The sequence below is a fragment of the Chiloscyllium punctatum genome, chromosome 32 (genome assembly GCF_047496795.1).
Source record: "Chiloscyllium punctatum isolate Juve2018m chromosome 32, sChiPun1.3, whole genome shotgun sequence".
Classification (NCBI taxonomy): Eukaryota; Metazoa; Chordata; class Chondrichthyes; order Orectolobiformes; family Hemiscylliidae; genus Chiloscyllium; species Chiloscyllium punctatum.
The window spans coordinates 15,118,387-15,138,031 of NC_092770.1; the positions used below are offsets into that span (position 1 = coordinate 15,118,387).

Consider the following 19,645-nt stretch of genomic DNA (forward strand, 5'->3'; position numbering starts at 1 on the left):
CAGAGGTCAAATCTGTTTTCTGTAAGTAAATATTTTCAAACAGCAACAATTCTTGACCATAATAAAAAGCTCAAATTATGATCTTTACCATCACTATCACTCATTGCATTATGGAAGTTTAACCTGCTCCAAGATATTTTCTGCACTTTACTTATCCTGATACCCAGCATAGGATTGCTGGTGAAGGTCCTTTATTATCATTCTTAAACAAATAAGAGGCAAGTTACTTAAGTGACTTTTTTGTCTGTTTATATCCATCCCTAGACAAAACAGTGGAGAACCTTTATTATGCATCAGGAATTGATATCATTGCATTAAAGTGTGCACTTGGGAATTCAAAGCACGATACAGACAATGCAATGCAAGTACCATCAACTATTGGTGTTCTTAGAAAAGAAAATAGTATAAATATTTTTTAAATGTAAATGCTCATTTCTTTAAATGGATTAGAGAATCATAAAATCTTACTTGGTTGAAAGTAGTTTTGTACAAGACCTTTGGCGATTCTCCTGTTTGTCCAAGCATTAGAAATGTCTTTTTTTTGTGATTGAAATGCACAACACTGCACAGTGACACAAGGTAGGATATTACAGAAGCTTATTTCAGGCTGGGGAATTTCAGAGGTTGCTGTTGCATAAACTAAACTTGCGTTTTCTGTTAAAAGATAAAATGGGCAAAGCATGCTTATGTTACAAAACATTTGATAATTTTTAAAAACTATTAAACACTTCAAATGCATTCAGGGAAACAATTTACCTGGCAATGCTGTATATGTTATAAAGGTAGCATGCTTGTTTGTTGTAAATGACTCTGAAATAAAGCTGTAACAGAAAGCATAACCAGTGAGTTAACATATTTTTGTGAAATCTTTATTTAAAACTAAACATATCGCCAACCAAAAAGCTGACTTTTATTTTGTTAAAAACAGCAAGATGGTCAGGAAATGGCCATGTCCCACTGTAAACAGCAAAAATTTAGAGGTAGTTGTACTGACGTATTACAAAGTATTTACCTTTCATTCAGCTTATTAACAGCACTTCGTTCTTCATTCAACGTTAGTACGTAAAGTGCAGATATCAAAATGACACTGTCACAAAAAGGAAGTGTTATTTGTCACATAACTAATATAAATAACTCTATAGATAAACAATTAATTTTCCTTACCTCTGGTTAATTTGGCTTAAGTGTAAATAAAAGTTTCAACTGATTCAACTTATTCAAGCCCAAACTGTCTTAGTTAAAAGCTACTGTTCTGCTGTCACTAACTGTTCCCTGAGCTAGTACACTGTTTAAATGCAATGACTATGAAAACATAACAAGAGAGCAGGACATTGTATTCTACAAGAGCTAGTGTTACCAGCACCTTTTCACTTAAACTCAGAGCCTATTATTATAGGTAAGCAAGCTTGATTTTCAGGAAACAAATGGATTATGACCATACAAATAACCATTCCTCATCTATTGCTACTTAGGAAGCCACTACAATTGTAGCAAATATATGCTCTGTTCATCTATCAAGAGACAAAGATTCCACTCACACTAATGCTGTTATAATCAAATTGGTAATTGGCACAATGAAGAGGAAGTGTGAGATGATACATTTGGGGAGATCAAACAAGGCAGAGGAATAAGTGATAGGGGATGTTGGACCAAAATGTCCACAGATCCTTGATGGTAGCAGGATAGGTCACGAAGTTGATTAAAAAGGCATGCAGAGTCATTTCTGTTATTAACCTAGAATATAAGATAAGAGATGTTACCCTGAAACTGTATAAATAATGTTAGGCAACAAGCTGAATACTGTCTGCAGTTCTGGTCTGGATGGGAAAATTGCAGGTGAGGAAATATTGGATAGGCTCAGATGGTTGTTATTGGAATAGGTGAAGCTAGTAGAGATTAAATTGCAATGCACATAATTGAGAGGGGTTTAAGTCGTGACAACAGTGCCTATCTACTTTAGCAGAGAGGTCAGGACAATAGAGCATTGATTTGTAGAAAGATTAGAGGTGTGATGAGGAAACATTTTTCACCCAGAGAGCAGTAGGGGTCTGGAACTCTCTTCAAAGATAGCAGAAGCAGAGATTTTCAATTCATTTAAAAGATATCTAGTTGGATACTCATGTGTTGCAACACAAATTTAATGCTGCAATATTGGATTAGATTGGGTGGGTAGTGCAGCTGGTGCAGATGCATGGGCAATTGATCTTCAGCGCTGCAAGCGTTCTATGATTTCAATGGTAACCAGAGGTTTTTCTCATGCCACAAAATAAAGAATGACCGTACAAGTAATATCAATACGAGATAGATTTACTGGATCAATCAGAAAGCTATTTTCCATTGGATACAACATTTTGAAATGGCAGGAAGGAGTGCATATGTGTGAAGTTTTTTTTTTAATTCTTTCACAAGATATAAGGGTCACAGATTCACAAAAGAATTCCCTGCCTCTGGCCAGCGCTTACAAACACAGCACTTATATGGCTGACCAGTTCAGTTTCTGGTCAATATTAACCCCAGAATTTTAATATGTGGGGATTCAGCAATAGGAATGCCATTGAATGTCAAGGGGATGTGGTTAGAATTCATGTTGGAATTCAACATTACCTGATATCTGTGTCATGAAAACGTTGCCTCCCATTTAATGGCCTGAGGGCAACAACCAGGTCTTGCTGTATTTGGGCTCGTGCTGCTTCTGTATCTAAGTGGTCACAAAGGCTGCTGAATATTGTACAAACATCCCACGTCTGATCTTATGTTAGAGGAAAGGTCACTGATGAAGCAGTTAAATATAGTTGGAACTGGGACATTCCCCTGAAAAACTCCTGCATCAATCTCTCAAGATTGAGATTATTGGCATCCAAAAACAGCAGGAGAGAGTTTTCCCATCACATGCAGTTTTGCTAGGATTCCTTAATCTCACACTCAGTTAAATGCTGCTGTGATGACAAGGACAGTCACTTTCGCCTCACCTCGATCTCAAATACTTTGTCCACTTTTGAACCAAAGCAGTAACAACGTCACGAGCTAAGTGGCATTGGCAGATCCTAACTCAGTGTCAGTGAACAGGGTGAATCATTCTCCACAATGGGACTGCCCCAGTAAAGGAGCTTGAATTGTCAAGTTAAGGATCGTTTATTGTTTAGTCATTTTAGTCATATTGCCATGGATATTAAATTGAGATTAATGTCTTCATTTCTTTTTCGCTGGCTTAACGTTTAACCAACATCCAATGGAAAATTAAGTCAATAACAGTTCCAGAAGTTCTTCAGAATATTTAAAACTAGGCAACAAAATGGCATGGCACAATTACCCTTCAGTAGTAAAATTTCTAATGTTCCCACACTCTTCCTCCAACTCATTTCACTCAATTATTCTCAAAACTGTAGAACTCTTACCTCCCTCAGACTTTGCTTTCTTCAATCATCTACTTTAAAACTTAAAATTAGCATATCAATTCTACTTCATTTTGTTGCATCTTGTTCTTTCAGCTTTCTGACATTTGGTACGAACTGAATATATTAAACTAGATGTTATACATTCTGTTGAACCTATAATAGGAGGTTTTGTGCAGTCCTGGTCAGCAGAAACAGTGAATAGGTTATTCATTGGAAGATAATATGAAAATGGAAGATCATGGCACTCTTATTTACATTGTTACAATGGATCAAGTAAAGAGCAGTCATTGACACAAGATTGAAATGAATTGCTTCTCTCATCCAGGGAACAGTAAATGGGACATTATAAGTAAACCAGCAAGTTCAACATGTTTTCTTTATCCCCCTGGCTGGGGCAAACACTGAAGAATTACAGATCATAGCTGCAATCATAGCCCTGAACCAAAAACTAACAAATGCAGAACAACAAATTGAGAAACTGCTGCATGATGTTTACCAAGTTTAGTTTCTTACCAGAAGGCCATGAGACCCATTAGAGCCATGATGACAATATGGAAAACCTTCTGAAGAGAGCAGTCACCTTTATGCTCGTTAAGGTAGGCCTGTTTACAAATAATTAAGAACAGAACTTTTACATTGAGATTAGCCAACTTTCTGATGCTAGAGCTTTTGCAGAATTTATTTAAAAGACAAAGTTTCACAAGTAGTTTAAAAGACTAAATGTCATCAACAAAAATATTAATATGATGAGCAATGCCATCATTAAAAGTTATTCCATATAGGATATACCATTTTCATGCATTATAGAAAAATGTACCAAAATTCTAGCAAAAATGGAATAATATGCTTGCACTGAATTTGACCCTTGATATGGGTAATACATGAAGGATTATGTTTGTATGAAATGAGGTTAAAAAAAAAGGACTGCAGATGCTGGAAACCAGATTCTAGATTAGAGTGGTGCTGGAAAAGCACAGCAGTTCAGGCAGCATCCGAGGAGCAGAAAAATCAACGTTTCAGGCAAAAGCCCTTCATCAGGAATAGAGGCAGAGAGCCTGCAGGGTGGAGAGATCAACCCCAGGGCATCAATGTGGACTTCACCAGTTTCCTCATTTCCCCTTCCCCCACCTCACCCCAGTTCCAAACTTCCAGCTCAGCACTGTCCCCATGACTTGTCCTACCTGCCTATCTTCCTTCCCACCTATCCACTCCACCCTCCTCTCTGACCTATCACCTTCATCCTACCGCCATTCACCTATTGTACTCTATGCTACTTTCTCCCCACCCCCACCCTCCTCTCATTTATCTCTCCACCCTGCAGGCACTCTGCCTCTATTCCCGATGAAGGGCTTTTGCCTGAAACGTCAATTTTCCTGCTCCTCGGATGCTGCCTGAACTGCTGTGCTTTTCCAGCACCACTCTAATCTAGAATTTGTATGAAGTGATTCTTCTGGAAATTCTATTGGTGTTCAATTGGAAGCATGTCAGTCAGGCATAAATAAGGGTGTAATCTAATATGGCTTGCTCAATCTAACTACAAAGCAGGATGGGAGGATGGACAGACATAGAACTGGGAGAGGAAGCACAATGGTTCGATATTGATTCTACATTTTTCCAGCTGCAGGAAGCTTTCAATGTAAGTTATGACTAAAATGCAGCAGGAAACAAACTGTGCATGTCATGTAGACAATTAACAATGAATCAAATGCAACCAAGTGAGGTTTAGTGTTCCAAATTGAATAAGCAGCTCATTGGGATCACGGACATTCAAATTCCTGAACACAGAGATGATAGGAGCTAGGAGAATCTTCAGGTTCACATATGGATGTCAGTCATATCACAGTTGCCTCTAGTGTGGATGGTTGAAAGAAAGGGGGTACCAAACTGTGGGGCAAGAGGCAGAAGTCAAAACGGAGGGGAGAATTTTGTTGGACCAGCTCTGAGGAACGGGAACTTGCAGGCTGAGAAACATGTGTCACTGGGTCATCTCAAAGGAGAATGGGAAATAGCTCTGAGGATCAGTGGTTTCAATTGTGGCCATGGCTTCTCAGCAGAGCAGGTGCAGGTGCAGTGCTACAGTGTCCAGCTGGATTCCTGGGAACCAGGGAATAAACTCATCCAACAGCATTGCGTGATAATGGGGAATACAAGCAGGATGACTGATCCAGGAGAAGAGGAGGACTACAAATTCTGGAGAACAAAGTTGAGAGCGTGACACTGGAAAAGCACAGCAGGTCAGGCAGCATCCGAGGAGCAGGAAAATTGATGTTTCGGGTATAAGCCCTTCATCAGGATCTTACTGAAAACCCATGCAGATGATGTGTGATGCAGTTGCATTGAACTTTTATGCATCTAGTTCCTTCCAGGGATTCACATGTGTACAGGGACTCCACAGCAACACATTGCTGCATTAAGAAGGCTCATGAGCTTTGATTGACTCCTGATTGCTGACCTCCGATGTTATCTCCATCCAGGCTTCTTTGGCCAGGCAGGAAAATGCCATCTTCCAAGCCTAAGGAAAATTACCTTCCATCTTTCACATGCAGCCTGGAGGAGAACCTGCTCTCAGCTATGGAACCACTCAACGTTTCCCATTGATATGTTGGCAGCAGTTTGCTGGTGCACTAATTGGCTTCTTCAGTAGAGCTTGAATATTAAGACAGCACTGTATGCAGGTCAGTCTCTGGTTTTCAGGTGGTGCTAGGTACAGTGCTTCATTGCCCGTCACACTCAGTGCATCAATCCATGTGAATTAGCTATGGTTCACATGATGGAGACAGTGAGGTCTGCAGATGCTTAAGATCAGTGTTGAAAGTGTGTTGCTGGAAAAGCACAACAAGTCAGTCAGTTTCTGATGAAGGGCTCTGGCCCAAAACATCAATTTTCCTGCTCCTTGGATGCTGTCTGACCTGCTGTGCTTTTCCAGCAACACACTCTCAACTAAGGTTCACATTAGATTAGATTAGATTACTTACGGCCCAACAAGTCCACACCGATCCGCCGAAGCGCAACCGACCCATACCCATTCCCCTACATTTACCTAACACTACGGCAATTTAGCATGGCCAATTCACCTAACCTGCACATTTTGGACTGTGGGAGGAAACCAGAGCACTCGGAGGAAACTCACGCAGACACGGAGAGAATGTGCAAGCTCCACACAATCAGTTTGTGGTGGGAATTGAATCCGGGTCTCTCATGCTGTGAGGCAGCAGTGCTAACCACTGTGCCACAGTGCCACATGATCACAGTTGGCCACATTCTCCAATTCTGGATTCACTGCTGAGATCAGCACCACAGGAATTAATATTAATTGAGGTATATGAATACTTCATTAATTCAGGCTTTGGGCTGGATTTTTGTGGAGTTAAACTGACTCCCTGAGTTGACAAATTGGGGGAATAGGATCTGGATGCTGAAGCCCCCGTTTCCTGATCTACTAAGAAATTGGCCTCCATTTACAGCAAATTCAAACTGCAAAGCTCAAACAAACCGCAGTAAGGAAGCCAAGTATTAATCTTCCGTGCAGCCAACTCGAAATTTACAAGCAAAGCCCATTATGGGCGATATGAACCATCAAAAATGCTGGGGCTGGTATGGAGAAAGGGAAGGAACTTAATCAAAATCGAGTTGGAGCAGGAAATAAAGCACTGTATCCCACTTCTCTCTAAAGGCAGTGAAAGCATTGATGGACAACACACATTACCATTCCAATAATAGCCAGGCATGAACATAAACACGGAAGAGGGACAGGATAGTTGGCAGATATAACCCTCTCCACAGCTTGCTGGTTGGCCTTGTTTATAGCCAGCCTGACATGGTCTACTCTGCATTTTTTTTCCTTTTTTAACATCCAGAAGTATTATCACACACAGTGGAACAGCTTTCCCACCAAATCACCACTTGTTTTGTTTTTTTTAAAACCTGTTAATCATCACCAGTAATCACCCATGTTATCCTACTCCAGCTACTTTCCATTCAACTTGTTCAAAGATACTGTTACACACTTCTGGAGTAGGCAGGTCTTAAATCTGATATGAATGGCCAAGGAGGGCAAGTGAGGTTAAGAGGGCAAAAGGGTGTAATAACCTTTAAAACAACTGAGACAAAATCCCAGAGAACCAGAACAAGCCTTCTAACCTGGCCCTATGGTTACCTACACTCAACACTGGGCTATGCTCTCTCCTGCATGCATAGTCCCACCCCCTCATAATTTTGATGCAGAAATGCTGGCATTTCAAACAAATACTCTTCCATGCTGCTCACATCTCCAACAGGAAAGGAACTGATGAAATAACATCATTCATACTTGCTGCACTTACCCTGTGTTTGGCCATAACAGGTTTCTTTGGTGTTGTCATGTTGCTTGCCCGGCGAAATATGCTTTAAAAAACACAAAGTTAACAAATGTTAGCTTCTCTTTTCATATGCTAAAAGAAATAACGTTTTACTAAAAAAAAATGCATAAATGCACTGAATTGTGTTCAAAGAGCCACATATCTCCATCTCAGCACATGATTGAAGTTGAAGAATTGGTCACACAGGGATGCAGAAACGGAATCAGCTGGGTTGAACAAAAAGAATACAAAAGATGGGCATAAGCAGGATGAGAGAGTGTGAATAGTGCAGGAACGAGCAGTGAGTTTGGCCTTAAATTCCCTTCATTCCCGGGTAAATGACTCTTCAAAAAATGTCATAGTTAGCAAGATTTAAAAAATAAAATCAGATAAAGAGCCAAAATAAAATTCTTGTTTTCCTCAGAGTAAAAGGAAGCATTCAGCAAGATGCTAACTTCTTGTAGTGATAGGGTTTAATCATTATGTGATGAACATCTGAGATGATGTCACTGAGACCTCAGTCGTCATAAGTTCATGTTATAATCAGTGTTGGAGCCTGTACAGCATAGCACTCTGCATTGCTGCCTTATCCTTTACAGCACAGCAGTCTGCATTGCTGCCTTATCCTTTACAGCACAGCAGTCTGCATTGCTGCCTTATCCTGTACACCACAGCAGTCTGCATTGCTGCCTTATCCTGTACACCACAGCAGTCTGCATTGCTGCCTTACCCTGTACACCACAGCAGTCTGCATTGCTGCCTTATCCTGTACACCACAGCAGTCTGCATTGCTGCCTTATCCTTTACAGCACAGCACTCTGCATTACTGCCTTATCCTGTACAGCACAGCACTCTGCATTGCTGCCTTATCCTGTACTGTGCAACAATAAACATAATTTAAAACTTTCCAAGAAGTCTGGACTGAGCTTATCTCAAGACCCAAAGAACCCAAACAAAAGCACAATCATTCATTCTCCCTTGATCTATGGTTGTATTTATATATTTTTAATACCAGAGAAGGTTTTTACAAACACAAATAAAGCTAATGTTATCTATTTCTGTTTTGAGAAAGAATACAGACTATCACAGGCATACACTCATTGTTGTAATGAATTATTAATATGTTGTTTCACACAGCTAATGATGTAATTAATCATGGAATATGTTTATAGCAAGTTAGTTACAGATACCACTTAATTATACCATTTTAGTATCATTAAAATAGTAATGATAATTATATTTTAGCATCATTTACACATTAGTATATTGTGGTAATAGTATGATGTAGTGTTCATGGAAATAACTTGTGAAACAAAGTACAACTTTTCTTTAATTTTCTTTTTTTTAATATTAATTTAGTTTCCTTCTCTTTTGCTGCATGTACACTTATCCAGCTTCACAGGCATTACAAGGACTTGGGCATTCCCAGATAATGTTAATATGAGTGATTATCCAATGAGTGATGTCAGACTATTTTAATCCTCTTCACATCAGCCTTTCATAATCACTTCCAGCACCAAGTACCAAAAGTCATTAAGATGGGAACTTCAGGGAATTGTTTCCTTCCCAAGTCTAGGAATACATGGTCATTTTTGTGGATTTATTTCTTCTGACAAGACTTGCCAAATCACTACAAGAACTATGGAAATTCATGTATGTGGCCAAATGCCCCATTCTAGAGAGAAATTATCCATGCAGGGCCACATATAAGTAGTTCACTTTTTCTGTGAAGTTAATTATTACAAGATATAAATTGGAAAGTATACACACCTGCTATTTTTCTCACTCGTCTTAGATTTCACACTTCCAATCAACTTCAGCTTGGCAAGATTTTTGTTCCAGACTTCTAATTCTTGAATTCTTTTTTCAAAATTGTCAGTCAACTTGCATAACTCTTTCACTGCTCCGACATTCTCCATGAAAATCTGTTCCTACAGGAAAAAGTCAACATTCGCCTTTAGCTGATGAAAGAAGGGAGAAATCCATAAATCTGTACAACAGTTGGAGTAACAATAAGACTAACAGTGACATCAATTTTCTTTAAAATTACTAATTACCAATTAAGTGTCTTATAAAGAGAGAAAAGATTTGGGTTGCCTTCATAGCAACTGCTGGATGAAAAACATTCTAAATAGCACCTTCTTTAACTTAAGTAGCTTTAATATTGTGTTTGATACTTCCTTCATAAGCTTCCGAGATGTAGGTATGATGCAGCCAATGGCGATATCAAAGTAAACTTGTTGGATTTGTTAATTAGTCTTTTCAGTTGATCATATGAAGAATAGAATAGAATACAAGAGGAACTTTAAAGCTGTCACCGATGGAATAGTGTAGCGAATGGAGTCTTGGTTAGGCCATTTAGAACAAGAAAGAGAATAATCATAATTAAATAGTGTGTGTTAATTTTAATGGAGGAGAATATTTATCGAGCTGTTAACAGAACTTGGGGCATAACCTTAAGAAAACAATGTGAATTGGACAAACATCCTTTTAGTCTTTTGTATGAAGAGATAGGTCTTTCAGAGCATACCAGAGTAAACTGCGAAGCACATTTTCATCTTAGAATGAGGAACGAAAGATTGAAAACAACAAGCAATTATCACGTCAAAAGTTAACAATTACACATTCTTTGCAATGAGTATTTAAACAAAGAAGTTATAACAATTAATAAGTGAAAGGTGTTTTATAACTCTACATTCATTTGACCTTCATCAGAGGTGTGTAAATGTTGTAGCATGCAATCTAGCTTTTATTTCACAGAAAGTCGAAACTGGTTTCTCATTATCAAATGCAAATTGGGGTTCCAGTCACTACCTTGTAATTTTTGTTTTGAAGATCTTTTATGGCAAGCATATATTCAAACAGTTTTAATAACTAACATGCTGAAAGACAGCTTTTCAAAGAATGCATCAATGTTGATTCACGTACTAATATGCTAACTGTCAAGGAGTCTATAGGTTAAAGCCGAAGAAATTGCCAATATTTCTGAATATTTCAGATCACAAAACAGTCACAAATATTAGAAATTCCAAATTCTATTACTTTGTCAACCATAAGGAAATTCTCGATCTTATCACCATTGGTATAGGTGATATCCCCGACCTCTCTTACAGCTGATGGCAGGATTTCCTTCACTTCCTGAGCTATTATACCTGTTTAAAACAAAGGTCATTAGGTATAAAGCTTGCTGTACCTGAAGATGACAGAATGTGGTTAGCATTATGAGCAATTTTCTAAGTCAAAGAGAGTGTGGTGCTGGAAAAGCACAGCTGGTCAGGCAGCATCCAAGGAGCAGGAGAGTCGACGTTTCGGGCATAAGCTTGATCAGGCTTTATATTCTTGATGAAGGGCTTACGGCTGAAATGTCTACTCTCCTGCTCCTTGGATGCTGCCTGACCTGCTGTACTTTTCCAGCACTACATTCTTCGACTCTGATCTCCAGCATCTGCAGTCCTCACTTTCTCCTGTGCAATTTTTAAGTCATTATAAAAGCTAATCTGTATTTTTAAACATTGCATAATTAAATTAAAATTTTATAACAATGGTTTTTAAACCTGCTATTGATTCAATGGTTTAACATTTTGCAATCTAATATTAAAGATAGTCATATGTAAAAGAAGTCCAGTTTCCATAATTATTGACCTTATTGACAGCAAGCACCAGTAAAGATTAGATTAGATTAGATTACTTAGTGTGGAGACAGGCCCTTTGGTCCAACAAGTCCACACCGACCCTCCGAAGAGCAACCCAACCAGACCCAGACACATTCCCCTACATTTACCCCTTCACCTAACACTATGGGTAATTTAGCATGGCCAATTCACCTAACCTGCGCATCTTTGGACTGTGGGAGGAAACCGGAGCACCCGGAGGAAACCCACGCAGACACGGGGAGAATGTACAAACTCCACACAGACAGTCGCCCGAGGCGGGAATTGAACCCGGTTCTCTGGCGCTGTGAGGCAGCAGTGCTAACCACTGTGCCACCATGCTGTCCACTGAAGGAATGAAGCGTCGGGCAGCGCCCGCAGTTAACTGGATGCAAACATGCAACCAGACAGGTTTCAAAGAAATCGAAGTAGCTACTGAGCTAAAACTGGCTCGAAATAGCTGCTGAGCTAAAGGGTTAGATAGGTTGGACAGTGAGAACCTTTTTCCTCAGATAGCAATGGCTAGCACGAGGAAACATAGCTTTAAATTGAGGGGTGATAGACATAGGACAGATGCTAGAAGTAGTTTCTTTACTCAGAGTAGTAGGGTTGTGGAATGCACTGCCTGCAACAGTTGTAGAGTCGCCAATTTTAAGGACATTTAAATGGCCACTGGATAGGCATATGGACAAGAATGGAATAGTGTAGGTTAGATAGGCTTCAGATTGGTTCTACAGGTCTGCACAACATCGAGGGCCAAAGGGTTTGTACTGCACTATAATGTTCTATGTTCTAAATATAATATCACTTCACCATTGGTTTATTTTTAGCAAGTGAATTAACTGCATTTTGCTGCATGAACAAATTTTCTACCATGATATCACATCCCAAAATAAACAGAGTGTCATTTAAACAGATTAAATTCTAACATAAAGAACTCAGGATGTAGGTTTGCTCACTGAGCTGGAAGGTTCGTTTTCAGACATTTCGTCATCATACTAGGTAAGACCATCAGTGAGCCTCCAGGTGAAGGACAAGTGGTGTAGCCCGCTTTCAATATATATGTTTGGGTATCTTTAGGTTGATGATGTCATTTCCTGTTAGCTTTCTCAGGGGGTGGTAAATGAGATCCAAGTCAATGTGTTTGGTGATAGAGTTCCATTTGGAATGCTATGCTTCTAGGAATTCTCATGCATGTCTCTGTTTGGCTTGTCCCAGGATAGATGTATTGTCCCAGTCGAAGTGATGTCCTTCCTCATCCGTATACAAGGATACTAGTGAGAGAGGGTCATGTCTTCTTGTGGCTAGTTGATGTTCATATATCCTGGTGGCTAGCTTTCTGCCTGTTTGTCCAATGTAATGTTTGTTGCAGTTCTTGCAAGGTATTTTGAAAAAGACATTAGTTTTGCTTGTTGTCTGTATAGAGTCTTTCAAGTTGATTAGCTGCTGTTTTAGTGTTTTGGTGGGTTTGTGGGCTACCATGATGCCAAGGGATCTGAGTAATCTGGCAGTCTTTTCCAAGATGTCTTTGATGTAGTGGAGAGTGGCTAGGGTTTCTGGACATGTTTTGTCTGCTTGTTTGAGTTTGTTGCTGAGAAATCGGCGGACTGTACTCATTGGGTACCCATTCTTTTTGGATACATTGTATATGCGATTTTCTTCTGCTCTGTGTAGTTCCTCTGTGCTGCAGTGTGCTGCAGCCACAAGCGAAGCTAAAATTACTACATTATTTCAATGAGTCACCACACTCATTGAAAGCGGGTGACACCACCTGTGCTTCATCCAGAGGCTCATTGAAGATGTTACCTAGTATGGTGATGAAATGTCTGAAAACGAACCTTCCTGCTCAGTGAGCAAACCTACGTCCAGAACCTCAACCTGAGCTACAAATCTTCTCAAATTCGATTAAGAACTCAGTAAAGTCACAGAACATAAGCAAAACCTACCAGCACATTCCTCCTTATTTACTAATCTCATTTTCCCTTAAAATTTGGCTATAATATTCACCTCAACTACTCTATCTGGTAGAGTGTCCCACAATCTTACACCTCAATTAAGTAACATTTCTGAATTTCTTGCTAGATGTATCAATGACCAAAACAGAATGTTCCTAATTTTGGACACCCAGAAAACAAGAGATTGTTTTTAAGTAGCAAAAGCACCAAATAAATGATGTGTAAACGGTAACAAAATGCTTTTGGAGAAACTGTTTGCAAGGATAAGAAATTAAAATAAATGGCCAAAATACTATGGTGCAGATGAATATGGTTAAAACTTGGTGCCAACTAAAATCTATAAATAGAAACAACTTCGATTTTCCTAGCTCATTAACCTGCCATTACTAGTCACTGGCTTCTGTATATGCTATGTATTTCCATGACAGATTAAAACAAACAGCATGAAATAGTAATTTGTTACATAATACATTAGTACAAGGGGTAATCAATGTTACTACACTGCCAAAAACAACAGGCAAATGCAAAAAAAATTAAAAACGCAGAGATGCCAACTGAGAATACAGCATAACAGATGATAAATTAATCCAGTTACCCCATGTAAAAGATATAGAGATTAACCATTATTGTAGCCATGTGTAAAACTAGAACCATTGGAGATTGGAGAGCGAGGTGGGGTACATACACCATCATTGCTTTCAGTGAGGGAGTTTCAAGAAAATGACTCATCAGGAGTAAAAGAAGTGGTTATATAAATCCAAGTCAGGATGGTACAGCTTGGAGAGGAACTTGCAGATGGTGATTCACCCCTCACCATCTTCTTGGTGGTAGAGTTCGGGTTTTATGAGGTCCTGTTGAAAGAACCTTGATAAGTTGCTACAGTACATCTTGCAGATAGCAGTGGTGGAGGTAGTGAATTTGATGTTGGTGGAATCAGATTCCAAACAAGCAGGATATTTTATGTCAGATATTGTTGAGCTCCTTGAGTGTTTTTGGGCCTGCGCAACAGCCTGTTCCAAAAGCTGGGGGGGTGGTGAGGGGATAGAGTAATACTCCTGCTTTGTGCATTGTAGATGGCGGACAAAACTTTGTGAATTAGGCGGCAAGTTACTTAGTATAGAATTTCTAGCCTCTAGCCTGCTCTTTTAGCTATAGTATCATATGGCTGGTCTAGATCAGTTTATGGTCAATGGTAATGCCCTCCTCCCCTCCCCCACCCAAGCTTGTTAATCATGGAGGATTCATTAAAGGGAGATGGTTTGCTTCTCTCATTAGAGATTGTCATTGCCGAGAGTGGTGCAAATGTTACTTGTCACTCAACTGCCCAGCCTGAAAGCAGTTAGGTCTTGCTGCAAATGGAACTAGACTGCTTCAATGTTCGGGGAATCACAAATGGTGCTGAAGATTCCAGTTTCTGATCTTGTGATGAGGATAAATGACCCCATTTGGAAAAAGATGTGTGCTAACATAATCATCAAATTAGAAAAACTAAATTGGGTCATTACACAAAACTATGACACAATAAAATTGATAATGCACATAAATCAACTGATCATTGAACATTAAATATCTCACAAGTAGAAACAGGGGTTAGTCATTCTGTCCCTCTCGCCTCATCCAAATTATGATTATTGTAACCCCAACCTAGCAGGTTTTCCTGTTGCGACATGTCAATAATGCAACCATTAGACAAAGACAGATTACACAGAGGTTTGTAGTCTGTCCTAATCGCTAGTTAAATGCTCATCACACTGGTGCCTGTATTTATGTATGCCACTTATTTGTTTTTACATGCACCATCACACCAAATTAACAATTGTAAAAGCATTAAAATAAGAAACCCTAATGAATATTTTCAGAATAGTTAATGAAACCAGAGCCATATTACCAGTCTCATGAGGGTGGTCTACTCCCATTTTTGTTGCAAAGTCAGGCCTGTAATCATACTCAACTAGCCTCATTTGTGTTATCCGTTTCAGTTGTTCCGTTGTATCAACCTACAAGATAAGATACTTGCAATGGATCAAATCCTAACATTTTGTAGAAAGGAAACTAAGACAGTTTTCCATGACAGCATTGGCAAAAGATCTACATCATGAAATTTCGAACACTTTAAAATATTCGCATTTTTTTCTTCTTCTCAATAAAGCTGCCTGCCCCTGTACTGCATTAGCAACAACCATTTCATCCACCTCCCTAGAAGCAAGCTGTCTCGAGTACAGATGTATATGCCACCAGAAAACGACCAAAACAAATTTTCTGATGATCTTAAACGACAGCAAAGTAGGTTAGAGTGTGAGGGAAAGAGAGATAGTATCCTTATTCTGCTAGCTGACAATTGTACTTCAGAAGAAAATTTGAATTTCTTAGTACACTCAATACAAACTCACCTCATGAATGTTCTGTTTAGCTCGTCTGTCAGATGGATGCATGACTGATCCCATTACCTTTACATTGCCACACACAACCAATGCCTCATCTGGAGTATCCGTGTTGATTCCCACTTGACCGTGACAGATAATTGCATTAGGAGCATTCCCTTGTTGCCATGTCCCTGCAAGTTCATTTTCAAATTGACTAGGATTTGAAGCCTGAAAGAAATTAAATCTTCAAATTCGTGAACAGGAGCTGTAGATATTATATCAAGACATAAGTGAAGAAGAAGTAATTTTATGCAACGTTAGATACGTTTCGGGCATGAGCCTTTCTTCAGGAATTCCTGAAGAAGGGCTCATGCCCGAAACGTCGATTCTGCTGCTCCTTGGATGCTGCCTGACCTGCTGCGCTTTTCCAGCACCACATTTTCAGCTCTGATCTCCAGCATCTGCAGTCCTCACTTTCTCCTGCAACTTTAGATAACTTATCTTACACGTGTAAAATCAAGTTACAAGACCATAGCTATTTTTTCTTTCATTGAAAGGACAGTAACATTTGAAGATAAGACTTCATAACATGCAGAAGTGATTTTCTTCTATTGCATCGAGCAACAAAGTTAATTCCTGAATAATCCCACAGTATTGTTTGTAAATACGTTTTTAAAATTCTGGTTTGTGGACTGAAATGGAAAAAGGATTCAGCTTTACAAACATAAAGAAGGAACTACGCATTTCAAGCCTGCTCTACCATTCAATAAGATCATGGCCAATCAGATTTTAGCCTTAATTGCACAGTCCTGCATATCCCCGACAATCTTTCATCCCCTTGGAAATCAAGAGTATATCTACATATCTCTTAAAAATATTCTGCAACTCCCGCTTTTGAGGAAGAGAATTTCAAAGACTCTCCAAGGGAAAACATGTTTCATCAGCTGTGTCTTAAAGGAGCATCCCTACCTATCTTTGTGTCATCAGCAAATTTAGTTACTATACCTTTGATTCCTTCATCCCAATCATTTGCATGTAAAGAGTGGAGGTTCTTGCACCAATCCCTGTGGCACAGCCCTTGTGACATCCTTCCAGCCTGAAGAAGACTGTCTGCTTTTGTTTAACTAGCCAATCTTCCATCCATGCCAATTTGTTACCTCCAACACCATGAACTTTAACTTTCTGCAATGACCTTTAAGGTGGCATCAAATGCCTTCTGGAAATTTAAGCACAACAAAGCCGCAGGTTCTCCTTTATCTACAGAACAAGTTATTTCTTCAAAGAACTCATAAGTTGGTTAAAAATGATTGCTCATTGACACAGCCATGCCAGCTCTGCCTGATGACCTGTCTGATATACCAAGGAGATTGTGGGAGGAGACGTTGCAGTTTTAACACAAGTTATTGGAACTCATTGTGAGTAGTATTTATACTGATCCCTTCCTCAAGGTGTTGGAGAGGAGGAAGGGAGAGCGAGAGAGGAGGAGAGAGGAAAGAGGAGGAGGAAATAATGCTGGAGACTCATTTGTGCGTGTTCAGGGCACTTTTATCCCAAAGCAGATGATTGTGTTTTTCACACAGGATCAGCTTATGGCAACCAATCTCAGACTGGCTCCTGGACAGGTGTTCAAGATGGCAGCAGAAAGCCTCAACAATCCTAAAAAGGCAGCACCTCTTCTTCCATACAAAACAGTAATTAAGAATTGGAAGATAGCTAGCTGTTCTCACTCATCACTTGCTAATTAGCTGCTGCCTGTAACTACTGACGGAAATACTGAAGAATTGGTGTGCCCTCTGTCTTCAGGAAATAATTGAAAGGACTTGGAAGGATAAGATCAGAGATCAGAAGGACTAAGAATAATAGTCATAGATGCTGAAGAAGCAAAAGGACAACTCATCTTCTCCCATGAACTGGTGCTATTGGATTGTGTTCTTCTAGCAGTTTTTTTTCTCCACCAATACCATTTGTTTCAATGGTCTATCTTCATATGTGCAGAGATTTAAGAACGGGTAGAGTTATAAGTTGTTCATATTTCATATTTTGTTTGCCTATGGTTAGAATGGATTTATTTGTAATACATACTTTTTGGCAAATATAGAAGTCTGGTCAATGTTTTCTGTTAACCTGAGTTCATCAGATAAGGAAATTGAGGACTTGGCATAATTTGATTAAATTGTTTAACATTTTTGATGATTCTGGGAACAATGTCATTCAAATATCAATACACTTTCCCAAATGGGTCGGGGCGTGTGTTGGAGCTAACTATCAGTTTCTATCAAACATGACTAACAAAAACTTAAATATAATTTAAAATTACACACCTGTTGTTCAACTGCAAAAATGTGATAAAGATTGAAATTTTATTATTTCATTATGTTTTTGCCTTTGTTAAACATGATCAGAGTGATCCACTTTTAAATTTTAGCTACATAAATAATTTTATATACTTTCCTATTGTATTTAAAATTATTTTGGTAAACACAGCCAAATTTAAACATACTTACCCGCACAATTATTCTTTCAGATGTGTGAGCAGCCAATAAATAATTCTGGTTTTGGCAGGTAGCATATAAACCAACAACAAGCATAAAGTATCTAAAAAAGGAGAGCCTGATTAGAGAGATGTTTTTTCATTATTAAACACTGGTGATTACAATGAGTTATGAGTGGTCTTTTGCAAAATCATTAATATTGAAAAAGACAAAAATTGAGATAATAATAAACACAGGATCCTTGCACAACAAGTTTATCAGCAATACTTTCTCTCAATCCCCCTTGCGATTAATACCGAGTGTCAAATAACATATCTATACTGTCCATATATTTCATTATATATTGGTCACATATACCTTTGATCAGGATTAGGTTTACCCTTCTTCCTCATGTTGTTTGCTGTTGTTTCACCAAAGTGCAATCTTCCTAAAGTTACTTTTGTAGTTTGGTTCCCTGGCAAATCAATCCTTTTAAAAAAAAACACTGAATTCAGCATAAACCATGAAAGTGTCTGTGTAAAATGTGAGGTAATTGATAGACATTTAACCTAAAATATTACTTTAACAAAAACTTAAAGATTTGCACCATTGTGTCAATCCAGTTATTAGCCGGTTTACAGTAGAATCACACAGATACAACCAGTGGTTGTGTTTCTCAGATGTTTTGTTTTAAATGCTTTAATAACATGGGCTAAAATCTTCAAACATTTGTAAATCATTGTAAATTGGTTGCTATTTCATGCAGTGCTGGGGCTAATGTCCCTGAAAAATCAATGTGTACCCAAATTCTAGAATTAAACCGTCACTCTACAACATTAAATGGATGCTTCCTTGAGCCAGTACTGAAACTGTAGCTTCAATATATCCTACAATTTATTGGTTACAGTCACAGGACAAAAATTATAACACATAGAAGGAAATGTAGGACATTCATCCCATCATGGTGGCTCCATCATTCAATGAGATTATGATTAATCTGATAATCCTTAACAATTGGATTGTTGTGTTCATCCAAAGTTAAGAAACTACTTGTGCCTTTAACATTACTGATATTTAACAACATATCGCTCACTGATTACCAATAACTTTATTAACTTTTCCTTGAAATGCTAAAAGTATCAATAATGATGATGTGATGAAGATTTTAATGTACAAATTTCTACTTATTACCACGTTCTCTGTATGTTTCTCAATGAGATACTGCTACCCCTTCTTTGCATCAATTTGAACCTTTCGTCAAGTATTTCTATTAAAACTTGTCAACAAACCACAATGTAGGAGACATTGCAGTGAAACAGACCTCTTTCCAATTGACACCTGCAGGGAGTAGATATGGATAATAACCCCACCTTGCTCAGCAATTTAAGCCAAGTGGTACATTGCTTCTGACATCAGCAACTATTAAGAACTAGGTACCAAAACTGTACATTTTTTAAAATTTGGAGTAATTCTA

General features: G+C 38.7%; 1 protein-coding gene across 2 annotated transcripts in view; it reads right to left on the reverse strand.

Moving 5' to 3' along the window:
• Positions 1-19,645, reverse strand: part of myrfl (myelin regulatory factor like) — a 72,446-nt gene that overhangs the window by 17,803 nt on the left and 34,998 nt on the right. For both annotated transcript variants that reach the window (XM_072552704.1, XM_072552702.1), the window contains exons 9-19: positions 18,550-18,660; positions 18,205-18,295; positions 15,728-15,928; positions 15,226-15,334; positions 10,775-10,884; positions 9,503-9,663; positions 7,718-7,778; positions 3,909-3,997; positions 1,013-1,087; positions 757-821; positions 469-654 (exon numbers count right to left, since the gene is read on the reverse strand). In XM_072552704.1, the coding sequence (XP_072408805.1) occupies positions 469-654; positions 757-821; positions 1,013-1,087; positions 3,909-3,997; positions 7,718-7,778; positions 9,503-9,663; positions 10,775-10,884; positions 15,226-15,334; positions 15,728-15,928; positions 18,205-18,295; positions 18,550-18,660 (1,259 nt within the window). The remainder of the gene's footprint in view (positions 1-468; positions 655-756; positions 822-1,012; positions 1,088-3,908; positions 3,998-7,717; positions 7,779-9,502; positions 9,664-10,774; positions 10,885-15,225; positions 15,335-15,727; positions 15,929-18,204; positions 18,296-18,549; positions 18,661-19,645) is intronic.